This window comes from Ammospiza caudacuta, chromosome 15, assembly GCF_027887145.1.
Source record: "Ammospiza caudacuta isolate bAmmCau1 chromosome 15, bAmmCau1.pri, whole genome shotgun sequence".
NCBI lineage: Eukaryota > Metazoa > Chordata > Aves > Passeriformes > Passerellidae > Ammospiza > Ammospiza caudacuta.
In genome coordinates, this window is record NC_080607.1 from 13,041,551 (window position 1) to 13,056,690 (window position 15,140).

The 15,140-nt window shown below is 43.7% G+C and overlaps 1 protein-coding gene across 2 annotated transcripts in view; it reads right to left on the reverse strand.

The window, feature by feature from the left end:
* The window catches only part of ZBTB46 (zinc finger and BTB domain containing 46), a 48,549-nt gene extending 34,728 nt beyond the window's left edge, over positions 1–13,821 (reverse strand). Inside the window, exons 1-4 of one of the 2 annotated variants that reach the window (XM_058814685.1) lie at positions 13,418–13,821; positions 13,106–13,286; positions 6,750–6,877; positions 4,918–5,056 (exon numbers count right to left, since the gene is read on the reverse strand). In XM_058814685.1, the coding sequence (XP_058670668.1) occupies positions 4,918–4,971 (54 nt within the window). In that variant the 5' untranslated portion in view covers positions 4,972–5,056; positions 6,750–6,877; positions 13,106–13,286; positions 13,418–13,821. Of the gene's footprint in view, positions 1–4,917; positions 5,057–6,749; positions 6,878–13,105; positions 13,316–13,417 lie in introns of both variants that reach the window. The other variant, XM_058814684.1, reaches the window with a different exon arrangement.
* Between the last annotated feature and the right edge of the window lie 1,319 nt (positions 13,822–15,140).

Consider the following 15,140-nt stretch of genomic DNA (forward strand, 5'->3'; position numbering starts at 1 on the left):
ACAGAACATCCGTGAGGAGGGAACCTTCTCCTAGAGAGACACCTGATGATTCAAAAGTTCAAGCTATGCAAGACTGCTCCAAGCTCCTCCAGTTCTTCAAGGATGGAGCTGCCTCTCTGCAGCCCCAAAAAATCCTAATTTGCAAGGCCAGCTGGTCCCTGATCTTTGAGAAATGTTTGCTTCCCTCTAGAGAGGAAAGACCTTCTTCCTGCAACACAGGCAGGATGAACTGTGTTCATCCACTTCAAACCATGCAGCTTTTCCGCAGAATTAAGCACAGACTGCACAGAGAAGCCAATATTTTCTTTTTTTTTATTGAACTGAAAGAGGTCAATACCAGTGCGGCTGCACACACCTATTTACCACAGAAATCTGCCCAGAGACCTCAAACCAAATCCTCACCCAGACACCATCTCTGCCTCAAATAAACAAAATAAATCAATGAAAATCAAACCAAGAATCAAGGATGGGGAGTATGGAAAGAAAAATAAATTAATTTTCAGGTGTTTGGCCTGAAAAGGTTGTGATGGCACCAGCCAGCACAGCATCTCTCTAAGCCAGGCTCTGGAGGTGGCTGCCAGCACTTCCCAACATCTCCATGTTGGAAAGAACCACCTCTTAAAGCAGAGTGACAGCTCAGTTTTGTCTTTATTCCAGAAACCACTACTGCATCTACTTTTAGGAGCTGAAGAGTCAGCTTAGTCCCCTCAGGAAATATGAATTGCCACACAGGATAAAGTGAGCTGTCCATCACCCGTCGTGTCTCCAACAGCTGCCATATCCACACAATTCAGGGGAAGATGGAAGAAAACCTCAGAGCCCACAGTGAGGAAAGGGTCAGAATGTTCTGGATATGGCATTTCCTTTCACTGCTCCTTCATGGATATTAAAATCCATATTCCTGCATGAACTCCAAGGAACTGTGGGGAGGAGGGACAGGAAATATCCTACAAGGGTAATTTTCTCTTCCTCAACTTCATACAGATTAGCATCACAGTATTTGTCAATGTCTCCACTTGCTCTTGTGAATTTATTGCACATTTTTCCTTCTTGAACTGGAAATAGTCTTGAACTGGAAATGGTATCAATTCCTTGAGATTTTATTTCTTCGCTATCTCATACATTTATTCAGTTTAGTTCATTGGGTCAGGTCTCCCCCCCACTGATAACATTCACTTCAGATACATTTTGTCCTGTTTTAAGCTCCTGTGGCAGAAATACAGAATTTCAAATATGTCTCTTGCTACTTTTGGTTTAGACTGGAGCAGTTTGAGGTTCAGGCATTGACATGGATGGATGGATGGATGGATGGATGGATGGATGGATGGATGGATGGATGGATGGATGGATGGATCTCTTGCTCATCTCTTTAGGAAATAGAAGATAAAGTCAGAGAAAAGATACCAGGGAATTCTTACTAAACACAAGGACACAAAAATCTCTGCAAGACTCCTTCCTGACCACTGAGGTGGGCACATTACAGCTCCTTCAAGCAAGCAGTGAGGTGGATACTCCCGTGTTCGCTGTAATCAATAAAATGTAACAGTTTCCAAATCAGGAATTATTACTGTAGATGTCTTGATCTTCCTCTGTCACAAGGTCTGCTCCCTCACACCCATCACTCCACATCAAACATCTGTCACAGCATTGTACCTTTTAAACAAGAGGTCTTTAGGGGAGAAAATTAAATATGCCTCAAATTCAGAGGAATTAATTAGTTTTCTGTCTACCCATGTCAAACCAGAACATCCGTTTAATGTCAAGGATCACCAGGGAATTAATCCAAGTTAAATTTAAGGCAATTTGCTAGTAGTTAAAAATTCAGGAAGCTTTAAAACCCTGTTCTTGTGTTCCAATTTCACATGCTGTTTTGTGGCTTGTTGATGGTTTGTTTTTCTTTTTTTTTTTTTTTTTTCCTTTCCCTGGTAAGGATATTTATTTCCACTTAAAAAACATTGTGGAAAGATTTCTTCAGAAAAGCTGCACCCTTCAAACTTCTGCAGAAGCAGAGTGAAGATGGAATAAACTGGAGATTTCTTAGAAACAGACCTCAAAGATTAATGATTCTTCTTTTGGTTTATCTCAGGTCTTTTTAGTACATGAAGGCTTTAAAAGTTGAGCATCTACCAGAATTCTTTAGGCCACATGGCCATGACAAAACTTTCCAGGAAGCCAATGAACTAGAAAAGCTCAGCTGAAGATTTTCCACAAAATAAAATTGTAGCAGATCAGGCTTTCTTCATAAGCCAGTTCACAGGCAGTACAGTAACTCAAGTCTATTACTCCTCCAAAAAGAACTAAAAAAAAAGTCCCAAACCAAACCATGGCACTTAACAGCAAAAAGAACAGAAAGTGAGCAGATTTAAGAGTCACTTTCATGCAAACTTCTATAAAATACAGGCTTGCTTTTATTTCTCATATCAGAAAACCCTGGTCTTGAAGTAAGCATAAATAATTTATACAATCTTTAACCCTAGCTAGAGTGAACCTATGAAAGTGGTTTATTTTGCACTGCCAGTACAGTTATTTAAACATTGAAATAGCATCCAATGGCACAGTAGGATTCTAAATCACACTTCACTTCCCATTGGAAAGGTTTTAAGAAGAGTAAATATTTATTTATTGGCAAATTTCTCAGTCCAGGAATGAGTCTCCTAACCAAAATCTTAACATCACTAAAATTAGGGGGAACAAATTTGTTGTAGCTAAATCTTGGTGCATTACTTACATTTTGACAAAAAGTCACAGATGACAAACGAATTGCACAGAAAATCCTCTACAGAGCAGTCCCCTGGGAAATAGTTGGGACAAAAATAAACTTCCTTCCCTCAGAAAGAAAACAGGGGAAAGAAAGGCCTGGAGAGAGGTTTGTTTTTTTGGTTGTTTTTTTTTTTTTTTTGGGGGGGGGGGGATTGCTGTTGTTAGGATTTGTTGATTAGTTACTTTTTCTTTTCTGAGAATGTAAGAGAACTGAAGATTTAAACTACATGGCATTTCATCTGTATCAACTTTCTCAGCATGTTTCTCCACTTAAAACCAAGGACCAAAGGTGAAGAGCACCAAAATGCTCACTAGTGCACTCCTCCACCACTCTGCTCCCTAGAGAAAACATGCCAACTGGAATTTAACCAAAAATGTGTTGTTTCCTCCCCCCTCTCCCTTCAGAGAAAAGTAAAAACAGATTAAGGAAGAAGTCCAATTCACTCCAATGCTTTATTACACAAAAACCCAACAAACACACCCCACTTCTCTGCTTCCCCTGTGTCCTGTCCATGTTTCCACTCCCAAGACATTCCAACATTTTTAAAATTCCTCTGCAAAGGAGCTCTGTAAGGTGAGATTGGGCTTGAAATGCTTCCTTGCACAACAAGACACTGTGTGCATGCAAGTTCCACTTTTATCCAGTTAAAGACAACAGAAATGCACAGGATTCCTACTCCCCATCTGCCCTGTGCTGAAAAGAATGGAGAACAAAACCCCTTAGGAACTGAAAAGAACAGTAAAGGAGAGAAAAAGGAGACTCAATCTTCATGGAGGGTAACTCTGCAAAGACACTGCTCAGGAGCTTCACAAGCACAAATCTCCACAACAGCAGTGTTTTCTCACACCTGTGTTTGAGGAACAGCAGCACACAATTCTGAAAGAGTTTCAATTTCTTGATACTATATAACATCAAATTACATTCACATTATCATCTTTGTCCTAAATAGATATAAGTAACAGCTTACAAAAATGAACAGTTGCCAAAAAAGAAACTCCTTTACCCTATTCTGATTCCTGAAACCAATCATCCCTTGTTTTTTAAGTTGGTCATCCCAACCACAACTCTGAACTGGAGGAGAAGGAGGCAGATGTTTGTAAATAGCTCAAACCAGAGCCTTGGGCCAGAGGGGTCACTCAGGGCTCAGGGTTTCAGGCAAACAAGGAGCAGCACTTCTCCCTGATGAGCAGGGATGGGAAGGTTTAACTGCAGCCCAACACTGCAGGGGCTCATGGGCTGGAAGAAAATAAAAGTTTCACCATTCACCTTGAGAAGAACTATAGAAGTACAGAAAGGGCAGGGATTTGGGAGGCACGTGATTTTCAGTGAACTTAAAGAAAAATACTAATTCCATTTTCATTACCAAACTTGATAGCCCCACTGAATCGTCAGTGATTGCAGGGCAAAAAGAGCCCCAAATCCCTACACAAATTTATCAACATTGGTCTGCTCAGGATTCACTAAAATTTCTCCAACTTCAAGCCAACATTGCCCCATCATAGAGAACATTAAAACAATATCTCTGTTTAGAATCTGTAGCAGACACAATCCAGAAAGTCCATGAGTAAAGTTCAAACAGCAGAGTAGAACATTGCACGCTTCCAGCATTTCACCATCCATTAAAGCTTTGTTTCCACAGTCCAAACAAGAACAAGGAAAATCTAACTCTAGCAGCACAACTTAAAATAGCAGGGAGTCATCATTGAACATTTCACTCTACTCCCAAACTTTAAACCAGAGACTTGGCTGTGGCCGTCCACTTGTCAAACTATCCACCTGAAGTTAAGGGTCAGCCAATGTGCAGGAGATGGACAGCAAAAAAGGGCAATCAAAACACAGGATTTCAGAGAAAAATCCATTTATTAACCTTCATTAGCTCTGACAGCACATGAAGAATTTCAAGAGAAAACCAGGACTGAAAATGAGAGGTAAGTGAAAACTGCTGTCCTCCACATTTTGGGAGGAGAGTAATTAGAATTCAAAATTTAGAAACTGTAAAGTTAAAAATTTTAGAGGGAAAAAAAGACCAGATATGCATATCTTGCTATATTGTTATTAAAAGTAACAAGTGATTTTTGCAGATTTAGTTAATGAAAACATGTAAACTGCAATGTTGAATAAATAAACAAATGAAATCCAAGACAATTACTTCTTACCAGTAACAAACTGGGTTCCAGGTCTAGTGTTTCTCCTACAACAGCTGAGGACATCAACAGCCCCAGGGCAGCACAGGTAGTGCCCTGCTTGTGACCTTCTGACAGCACTGGTGTGAACTCTTGTAGGAGAAAGACAGAACTATGACAAAAAACAAAACCAGAACAAATTATTAGCAATAAAGTAACAGTGAAATGTTTTGAAGTCCTTTCCCTCCAAACTCACAGTTATGGCATCCTTACTTGTGACTTAATGAATTCCAAAAAAGTCAACTCCAAGCATATCAATACATTGAAATTAATTAAAGTCTGGCTACCACTTTGTAATAATGTAAACAAGAGTTACTTCTTAAAGGTATGGGAACAAAAAGGTCTAATTTTAGCTACTAAAACTTCAAGCAGACCCTTGAACAACAGGGTTTCCTGTTTGGGAGCTTTTCAAAACATTCTCACTTTAATGACTCTTTAAAGAGACTCACCTTATCTGACCTATAAAATCCTGAGCTTTAAAAGCTACCAGAACAGCTCCTGAAAGAAATTTGCAGTGGAACACTCAGGAGAATTTGCTCTCAAAATGTTTAGCTGCCACTTTCTAGTGGCTGACACCAGCCACTGGAAAGAGACCAAACAATCTCAAGATTTGTAAAGTTTTGTGTAAAATACAAATATTTAGGTATAGTAAGCCACATTTACAGACAGGCTTCTCAGAGAAAACCTGAGTATTTATGGTTACAAGGTACAAGGAGTAGGAATAGTTCAACTACACCAAGGCTTCTGTCTGTGAGGACATATTCACTAAAACTATCATCTTAGACACCTATTTTTCTTGTATAAAACAGACTCTTTTCTTCAGAGTAGCATATACACCACACTGGCAACATTTAAAATCTAACACTTCTGAGTCTACTTTATTCAAAACTTCATATTGTTAGTAATAATAAAGTCCTTTTTGATCTCTGCATTCAAACATCCTCAATACACAGATTAGCTCTCTTAATGAAAATAAGCTATAAATCAATATTGGTGATTTCAAGACTGACCTTCTGCAGTAACAGATTGTGAAAGGAAACATCAGAAGATAAAAGTTAAGGAAGCTTTTCCAACACAAATTAATGCCATTATAGAAGGTGAAATAAAATATCAAATAAACAAACAAAGTAATTAGGAAAATCCAAGCATTCTTATGGCAAACTGCAGAACTGAAAATCTTGAAAACAAATATGACCCAATTGAAGCAAACACCAGTGACTTTGTTCTCTGTTTCTATTCTGGACTGCCAAGTCTTGCCTTTCTCTATTTCTGATTGCTTCTCCATAGCAATTGTTTTGGCGAGCTCCTTTAAGTGCTGTTATTTGGACAGTTAAGAAAAAATAAAGGAGTGAAGTGAGGGAGCCAGAGCGACCCAGACACACGGGAAACTACTTTGTTAGCAAAGTGTAACAAGGTGTATGTATTTCTACTGTTAAAACTCTCACTTACACCTGTCCCAGAGCACAAAAAGAGCCAGAACAGATTGGTAAAAATGGCAAAGCTGAGCCCTGCACTTTGTCTTCTTTGCTTGGAGCTCTGCACCTGTTTCCCTGTTGTGATCAAACAGATGAGAACTGAGGGACTGTGATGGATGGAGGCACCTCTGCCACAAGGAAGGAGCAGAACAGCCACAGGTATTTCTCCAATTCTTGCAGATGACCAAGATTTCTAAATGAGCCTTTGTTATAATTGTTAAGTCAAGTTTTATGAGGAAGTTTCAGCTCCCATAACAATGTTCTCTCCAGGTCCCCTTTCTCTTTCCTACACCACATGACAAAAATATCTTTGAAATGCTGAGAGCTTACCGATACTTGAAAGTGTTTCCTGTCAGCAAAAATAAACCTTGCAATGTTTCACAGCTGGACAGTGCATGTTTCAATGAAGAGAGGAGAATGGTCTCTGCTGAGAAGCTCCAGAAGGTTCATCAGATGTCCTGTGTTTGGGAATGGAAAGAGTAGGAGGCAAAAATTAAAATCCAAATTTTAACTCAATGCAAAGCCCTTCAGTGTCACACAATTACAAGCAATGTTTAAAATAACTGCACATTTACAACACTGTTTGCCATTTTAACAAGCAACATTCTGATATATTCCTATAATTAATCACACAGGAAAAATTATTTAGCCCTTGTATTAATGTAAAGAAGGAGTTTAACATACCAGTATTAAGACTGTCAACAAATCCTGACTATGCTTCCAGAAGTGCTTTGAAAATGTCACTCTAAAAAACCAGCAGTTTATAAAAGGATTTAAAAAAAATTTAACAACATAGTTTCAGTTGACATGTAAGTTTCAGTTAATGTTTCTGTGCCCTCTGCCACCCACAAGCTTTAAATGGGGTTGGAATTAATCTCACCTCATGGTTATAGTGATTCCCCTCCAAACCAAAATATTTGCCTAAGGTTACAGAAAAATCATGTGTCCATGTTGTGTGAAAGGAACACATTTGAATTTTATTCCCATCCGGCTAGACCCAATCACAGCCTTCAAAAGCCAGCAATGACCCCCAGATTTTAACCACAAAGGTACTGAGGAAAGCACTTTGCTTCTCTTGCAAACATAGAAAACTTTAAAAAAAAAACCCCAAACAAACAACCCAAACACAAAAATGAAGAGGTAAATAACTAACAGAAGCTTTACTTTCCATGCCTGTAAAAGCTATGCACCTGAAATGCAATATTCCAGTGGGTAACAAGTTGCTGATCCCACAGGATGCACCTTTGCACCAGGGCACAGGTGTGCGCACCCAGTTCCAGCTGCTCGCCCGCAGAAATATTTCCACTGCACTTGCATTTCCTCTGCATTTCCCTTATTCATTTCCCCAGAACTTCCAGCTCTGTCCATCTGCCTGTCTCCCATCCTGGTACAATAACAGCTGCTCAAATCATTCCCCTGTTTTTGATCTCTGCTCCCTCTCTCATCTGGGTGCACCAGAAGAACAGACCCAACACTACTCATGACATGGACCCTGTAGAACACAGCAAGAACTTGGCAGAACTGGCACAGGGTACCAGGCTTGAGAAGCCTGGTGACATCAAAAAAATATAAGAATTTAACTCCAGATATATCTGCTAATCTAGCAGCAAAGATTAAAAAACAACCTGAAAAATTCAAATGCCTGTGGCTCACATGACACTTACCTGTCCAAGTGCCATTAGATCTCCTTAAGATCTCCTACAAGATCTTAAGTTTTTACTTTAAAAAGACACAGAGGAAATCTAAGCAAAAAACCTCTGCCCTTGTGCATCTATTAGTCAAAAAAAAACAACATAAAAAGTACCTTAAAAAAAAAAGAGGATTAGAGAACTGTAAACTTTTCACGCTGGGAATTGCCCTGAAGAATGGTTTCCCCCAAACTTTCTCATTGGTTTTTGGCTTTTGAATCAGGGGATCTTTGCCAAAGTTCCCAAACTCAATATGTAAAAGGGGAGGGAGCCAAAGGAGGAAGAATCACGAGGTGATTTTTAAAAAGAAGAAAATCGGGGGTAAAAACCAAGAGAAAGATCACCTAAAAGACAGAAAAGACACACAAGGAGTCATGAACAATCTAAGAGTAAAAGAATCAACCAAAGCAAAACTAAAGATAACACATGAAGGGCTCTGAGAACAACCTAATTCTGTTTGTGTAATTCATGGGACAAGCCCTCTGTGCCTTGGGTAAGGATCCTGGTTTACTTTTTAGCACAAATCTCATAATCCAGATTTGAGGGAAAAAAAAAAGGGTGGGGAGGGAGTGAAGCCAAGAAGGAGACATTGGTAACAAGAAGGAAGTCAAAAAGCTCATTTTATATTTAGCCACCACCTCATTCTCCAGTCTTATAGTAGCAGGACTGTTAAGAGCAACTGGGCCCTGACTACTTCATTTATTGGCACTTAAATTAGTTGGGTTTGGATATTTTAAGCACCTAATGTCCAACACAGACCATTGATTCTTCTGTTTCACGGCATGATCTGAGCACTAGTCAGGAAGGCATCTCCTCTGATGCTGTATCAGTGCAAAAGGTGCAAATTTTGTTTAACCCTTTTCTCTAAGAGAGTGAGCCAAAGCCCTGAAATACTGAAATATCAGCTTTCTACAGAGCCCTTCTGCATGGGGTGAGAAATACCAGGAAGCAAACTCACTTGGATGGAATATGCAGTTTGTTCAATACATGGCAAGGAAATAATTAGGAAAGATAACTAGGTATTTCAATATACAGAGGTATAAATATATTCTTTAATATACAATACCCTGCTCATTTTCTAAGTAGGGTTCTTGGGCAGGTGAGGTCCTGGTACACACTGACATTCTCCTTAACAAGTGTATTTTAGTTCACACACAAGCTCATAGATGTCTTTGTAGAGTTTTTTTGACACGTTGGTGCCTCTTTCCAATACAGGAGATGCCAACTCAGAGTCACTATAAAGCAAACACAGGACAACTTCCAACATTTGCAGGGTGTTGTTCTTCCCAAGGGCACACACGAGTCAAGTGAGCAGCAGGACAAGATCATCACTGTCTGGGCTGGAATAAAAGCCAGCCACATCCCCAAAAATCAAGGCAAAAAGGTGAATTTCAGCTCTCATCCAGCATCTACCTGTCACATTTCAGCAAAGCCACCTCTGCCCTCCTGTGCCAGGGACATCCTTACCTATGCACAACTGAACTCTGCCAAGTGGGAACACATTTCCATCTCATTGGAATGGCTGTCAAGGATCTCACCCTGTGCCCAGGAGCTATTCCAAACCAGCAGCTCAGCAGCAGCCTGATGTTTCTTAAATACAGGGGTATGAAAGAAAGTTAAAGCAACTGTTCAGAAAATAACTGCACCACAGCTGACTTGGTAAGGGACAGCAAACCCCACCCACAGCCTCTGGACTCCACCACATCCCAGAGGGAATTCACCCAGGACTTCACACTGGTTTGCCTTTATGAAGAATAAGCACTTTTAGTACAATTTTTCACCAGGATAACTGAAAATGTTTGGGAGAGCTGAGTAAACCCCTGTTTCAGAGAAGGGGAAATGGGTAACAAGAAGTTACACACCAGCACATTCAATCAAAGCTGGAGGATGGGAACTGAGTCCCAAAGAGCAGCTTTCCCTCTAAATTGGACACTCTTGTGCATCCAAGGCAGCACAAATCAGAAATCTATTGATCTGTTTAGGGAAGTTGAGATTCTTCCCTCTTGCAGCTCAAGGAAAGAAGCCCCACATGAAGTGATGCAGGCTTTTATTTCTCATCCTGTCTAAAGGAGTGCAGATCCAGAGGGAACTGAGAAACCCAACTGAAGGATGTGTTTAAGGGGGCTGCAAACACAAACACACAAAAATCCTCAGGAAGGGAATAAAGTGAAGTGAAGCAGCAAATTTTAACACTGGAGCCCTGACTGTTTGTGTGCTTGCCCAAATATCATCAAAACTCCCACAGAGATGCTTTGGGGATGCAGTAGGATGGCAGGATTTCCTACGGACCAAATTCCTGCCTCAGGTCCTAACATGACCCCTGCTCTGTGCACACAACCTGCTCGCTTTCACTATGAACACACTCCCAGTTTCAAATATCACACACAGAAAACACAGGTGAGCTCCACACTTCAAAACATTCCAGCCTAGTGCAAGCCAGGAGCGAAATATAAAAATGGAATTAATCTCTGTGTGTAAAGTGTCTGAATTTTCCAGGGTAGTGCTCCCAGCCAGGAGTGGACACAGATTGCTGCCTCCTGAGAATTATAACAGACATGTGGGATAACCATTACAACTGCAGGTAGGTCTTCAAAGACTTCAACTAAACCCTCTCTCCCTGCCCTTCTGTTTGCCCATTAAAATAGGAGCATGGAAAACCCCTGTGAATGCTTTTTTACCAATTTAGGGGGAGTCTGGAAAGCGTTACAGAGCGCTCTGGAGCAGCCAGAAAAACCAGCAACACGAAGGGAAAAATGTCCTGGGAAAGGTTGAGCTGTTTATGAAATAATTCTGCCCTGAAAGCAGGCAGTGGCAGTTTGGATTGGGTGTCAGCCTGCTGCTGCTGGGAGGAGAGGAAACTTTGCTTAGAAACTTCAAAAACACGGATCTAAAAAAAAAATTTAAAAAAAAAATCCACCCAAGTGGATAGCAAAGACAAAAAGAATATGCTGAACCTCACAGAAACACAGCACATCACCAGAGGAAAAGCAGGCAATTAAGAGATCTTCCAAACATGAGGCATTTTTCCTTTTGACAGAGGGCTGCTGGGGAGGGGGGAGCTGCTAAACTGGTTTTCCTCAAAGCACTTCCAGATATTAAAAAAAGGAAAAAAAAATCCTCTCGCAAAGAACATATCCACTGTTGTACAACTGTCCCAGAAAACAAAGACCACGGGGAGAAAGTGGCCCATTTTCCTCCAAGAACCCCAAGTACAGGTCATGTTTTCAAAGGCTCAGTCCTACACACCCCAGATCAGAGCAGCATTTCAAGCACAGAAATAAACACCTAAGGTGAGAGTTACTAGAATGCCCCGTTTTTGGTACCAGCCTGAAATTGACTCTGAAATTGCACCCAGGCAAACACACAGCCTCTGAAAACAACCGCGAGTGAAGTTTCACTGTGAGTGAGTTTCCCCCTCCTGGACACGCTGCATCAAAACCAAAAGATTCGTTTTCTATTTCAGTTATCCCATGAACGCACCAAACCACGGGATATTTTTCAGCAATTTGGGAGCCCCCTGAATCCTGTCCTGTAGCTCATTCTGCTCTGCCTGCTCCCTGTCAGCTCCCAAGAAACACCTCAAAGCTGTAATTCTTCACCACATGTTGAAAATATTGTGACTAATAATACACTCCACCCATTTTTTTTCCATCACTAAGGATTTCAAAATATGAAACTTGACAAACAGTGAGAGAGTTTAGAAGGGGAAAGTCAAATTTTATTTCCAATTAAAAGAGGCTTTTAAAGCATAAAAGTGAGGTATTGATTAAAGTGAAAGAGCTATCCAGTCACAGAAAGCTTCTTCTTCAAAAATTATGTTTTTCTCACTATTCTTGGGTATCACTGCCTTTTCTTATAATCCCCACAGGGAAATAAAAAGAGAAAAAATACTCCCTGTCTTTTTTGAGAAAACACATTTAAGGCATTAGTAGCAGGGTTGATCTGTGCATACAGAGAACCCACACTCAATAAATACTTGATTGAGTCCACAAACTGAGACCTACATCTCAATGACAGCAACTAAATGCTAAAAATGATACCAGTGATGCAATTAAAACGCATGCACGAACTTTGGTACAGGTGTCTACAACACCACTGTTTGCTAAACACATCTCCTAATTAGCATGGCTTTAAACAATGCTGATAATAATCCCGTTCTGTAAGGCTTGCCAAATGAATCATTGAGATTGCAAAATAAAAAGCATGAGGAATTCATTAAAGAGCTGTTAAACTCTCCTTTGTTTATCTTTCCCCGGTCAGGTGTAAAAATAAATAAATATGGGTTTATGTCTCCGGATTCCGTCCGAATGCTCCGCTCCACAATAACGTGCCGGGGAAGAACCTCCTCAGGAGGTACCAACATCTTTTTTTTTTCCTCTCCGTTTCAAAAGAGAAATCCTCCCACTATTACAGTCCTGAAAATCTGCTCCATTCTCTATTTGTCATCTGGGATTGAGTTATCAGACACTACTTGTATTACTTTGGGAACTGACATGTCTATTTACAGAGACACAAAGGCAATCCAGCAGCACAACCCCTGCTTTTCCCAGCACCTCTCCTTCTCCCCTCTGCCAAATTCTACCAGCACTTTTTTCTGGGGAGAGGGGAGGACACCTCACTAGTTTCCCAGCATGACAGAGAACATTTCCAGCCACTTTTGCACTTGTTACAGCCTTATGAAAAATCACCTATATCCCCCCCAAAGGAACAGCATTATTCTTTCAAGGCTTTTTTTGTTTGTTTGCTTGTTGGGGTTTTTTGTATTTCTTTTTTTAAAAGAGGGTCACTTCCCCCATTTCAGCCTGCAATTAAAATGGAGGCAAGGCCAGGCGATCTATGTCTGGCTTTAGGGGGAGACAATAACCCAAAACAGGCCTGGCTTTAAAAAAAAAAAAAAAAAAAAAAAAAAAAAAAAAAAAGAGAGGAGAGAGGAGAGGGAGAAAGAGAAAGAGACACGCAGAAAGAGAGAAATACAACATGCTTCACCAGTATTATTACCTCATCCCTTTTTCCAAGCAGTTTTGAACCACACTCCTGACAAACTCTTAGTCCAACTTGCACGGATGCTGGTTTTTAGGGGGCGGAAAGGGTTTTAATGCTGGAGCCGGGATTGAGGCTGGCTATCCGCAAGTGGAGCTGCTGTTAAAATGCCCCCTTGTCTCTTCTCCTCTCCCTTGAGCTGGGTGTTGACGCAGCAGAAATTACCAGCTGGAAAATTCCCCTTTTGGAGGTTACGGGGAGGAGGGGGGGGCGGGCGGAGGAGCGAGGGGAGGGGAGGGCCGGGGGAGGGGGGTTAAACCCGGCACTTACCAAGTTAAGCCATCCACCCACACCAAATAGGACATCGCGTCCCAAAGAAGGCTCCGTGCCCCCCTCGGCGGGCAGGGCGCGACCGGCCGCGCTCCCCCCGCGGCGGGCGGCCAGTGGGGGGAATAGCGGGGATAAAAACGGGGATAAAAGCGGGCATAGGGAGCAAAACGGGCATAATAAGGGCGATAATAACGGGGATAACACCGGGGCGGCGGTGCGGGAGAGGCGGGGGGGCTCCCCGCCGCCCCTCGAGGGGTGGGGGGGCGGCCATGGCGACCCTCGCTCGCCCCGGGGGGCGGGGGGCGGCGCGCTTACCTGTGCCCCATGGAGGAGAGCGGGGTGTCGGAGCGGCCGGAGCGGTGGCTCCGTCGGTCACTCCGTGCCTCTCCTCCCGGGTGGGGAGGGGAAGGGGAAGGGGGGGCGGAGGGCGGAGGAGGGGGGGGGGGGGGAGAACCCGGCGGAGGGGGGGAAGGGGGGGGCGCCCGGGCGCGCTCCCGACGCTCCCTCGGGCGCGCGGGGCGCGAGCCCGCGGCGGGCGGGGGGGGCGCGGGGGGGCGGGGCCGCGCGGCGCGTGCCGGCGCTGTCCCCGCCCACTCTCCCCCAGCGGCGGGCGGTGATTGGGCGGCGACCTCTCAATCGGCCACGCCCCCTCGCCACGCCCCCCTCCCCTTGCGCCGGGGGAGCGGGGGCGCCGCCGGCGGCGCTGCCACTGCCGGACACCGGAAGTGGGGGAGGGCGGGGGCGCGCGGCGCGCGGGGCACGCCGGGACAGCGCGGGGGCTGCGCTGAGGCGGGGGCGGCAGCGGGAGCTCGGGAGCGCTCCCGGTGCTGGTGCCGGTCCTGATCCCGATCCGAACCCCGCTCCCGCTCCGGACCTCCCCGGCTGTCTCCTGCCCCCGGCAGGTGCGCCTGGCTCTGGGAGGGGCGGCTGTGCCGCGTCCCTTAAGCCCTGCCGCGGGATGGAGGGCGGCGGGTACTGGAGCGGGGCAGCGCTGCAGCCTCGTCCGGACCTCGCAGAGAGAAACCAAAATCACTTTCCCCCTTTTGTACGCACTGAAGTGTATTTCACACAATGCCCTGAAACGAAATAATGTGAAATAAGCGCAGTTCAGAACCCCCTGACCCGTAATGGCCAGAGAGCGAGGCCGGTGGTCGGGGAGGGATGGAGATCAGAGCGATGGAGATCAGAGCCAGCTCCGCAATGGAAAAGCTCCCGCTGCAACAAAGGACAGGGCTTTGCCCTTTTGACTGTCGCGCTGAAGGATCTGACAGAAAGTGCCCTATATTTCAAAGGACGGAGCTTAACAGGGCAGGATAGGTCTGGAGCGTGGGGGAATTGGCGCGATGGCTGCGGCGAGCGGGGACCGCTCTCGGGGCTGTGTGCGGTCCCTGGGTTGTGAAAGCAGGAGCTGCTCCGGCAGATAAAGCGCTTGCAAACTGTTTAATCAACATCTGCGTGCTGTGATTGCGCCCGAAATTGGGGAAATACATGTGTGACCGACGGGCTTGGCCGTTTGCACAGTTAACTGACTTAGGTGTGCAATCACAGTAATTGCCTGGCTAATCGCGTGCCGAAGGTTTAAAAATTTCCTCCGTGGTTTCCTTTCCCTCATCCTATGTATTTCCTTCATCTCTAGCTTTCAAGTAGGCAGACCTGCTGTCGAAATCTTAGATTTGACTTTTATGCCTGCTCTTCATTCAAATCCATTTCTATAAGGTGCTTT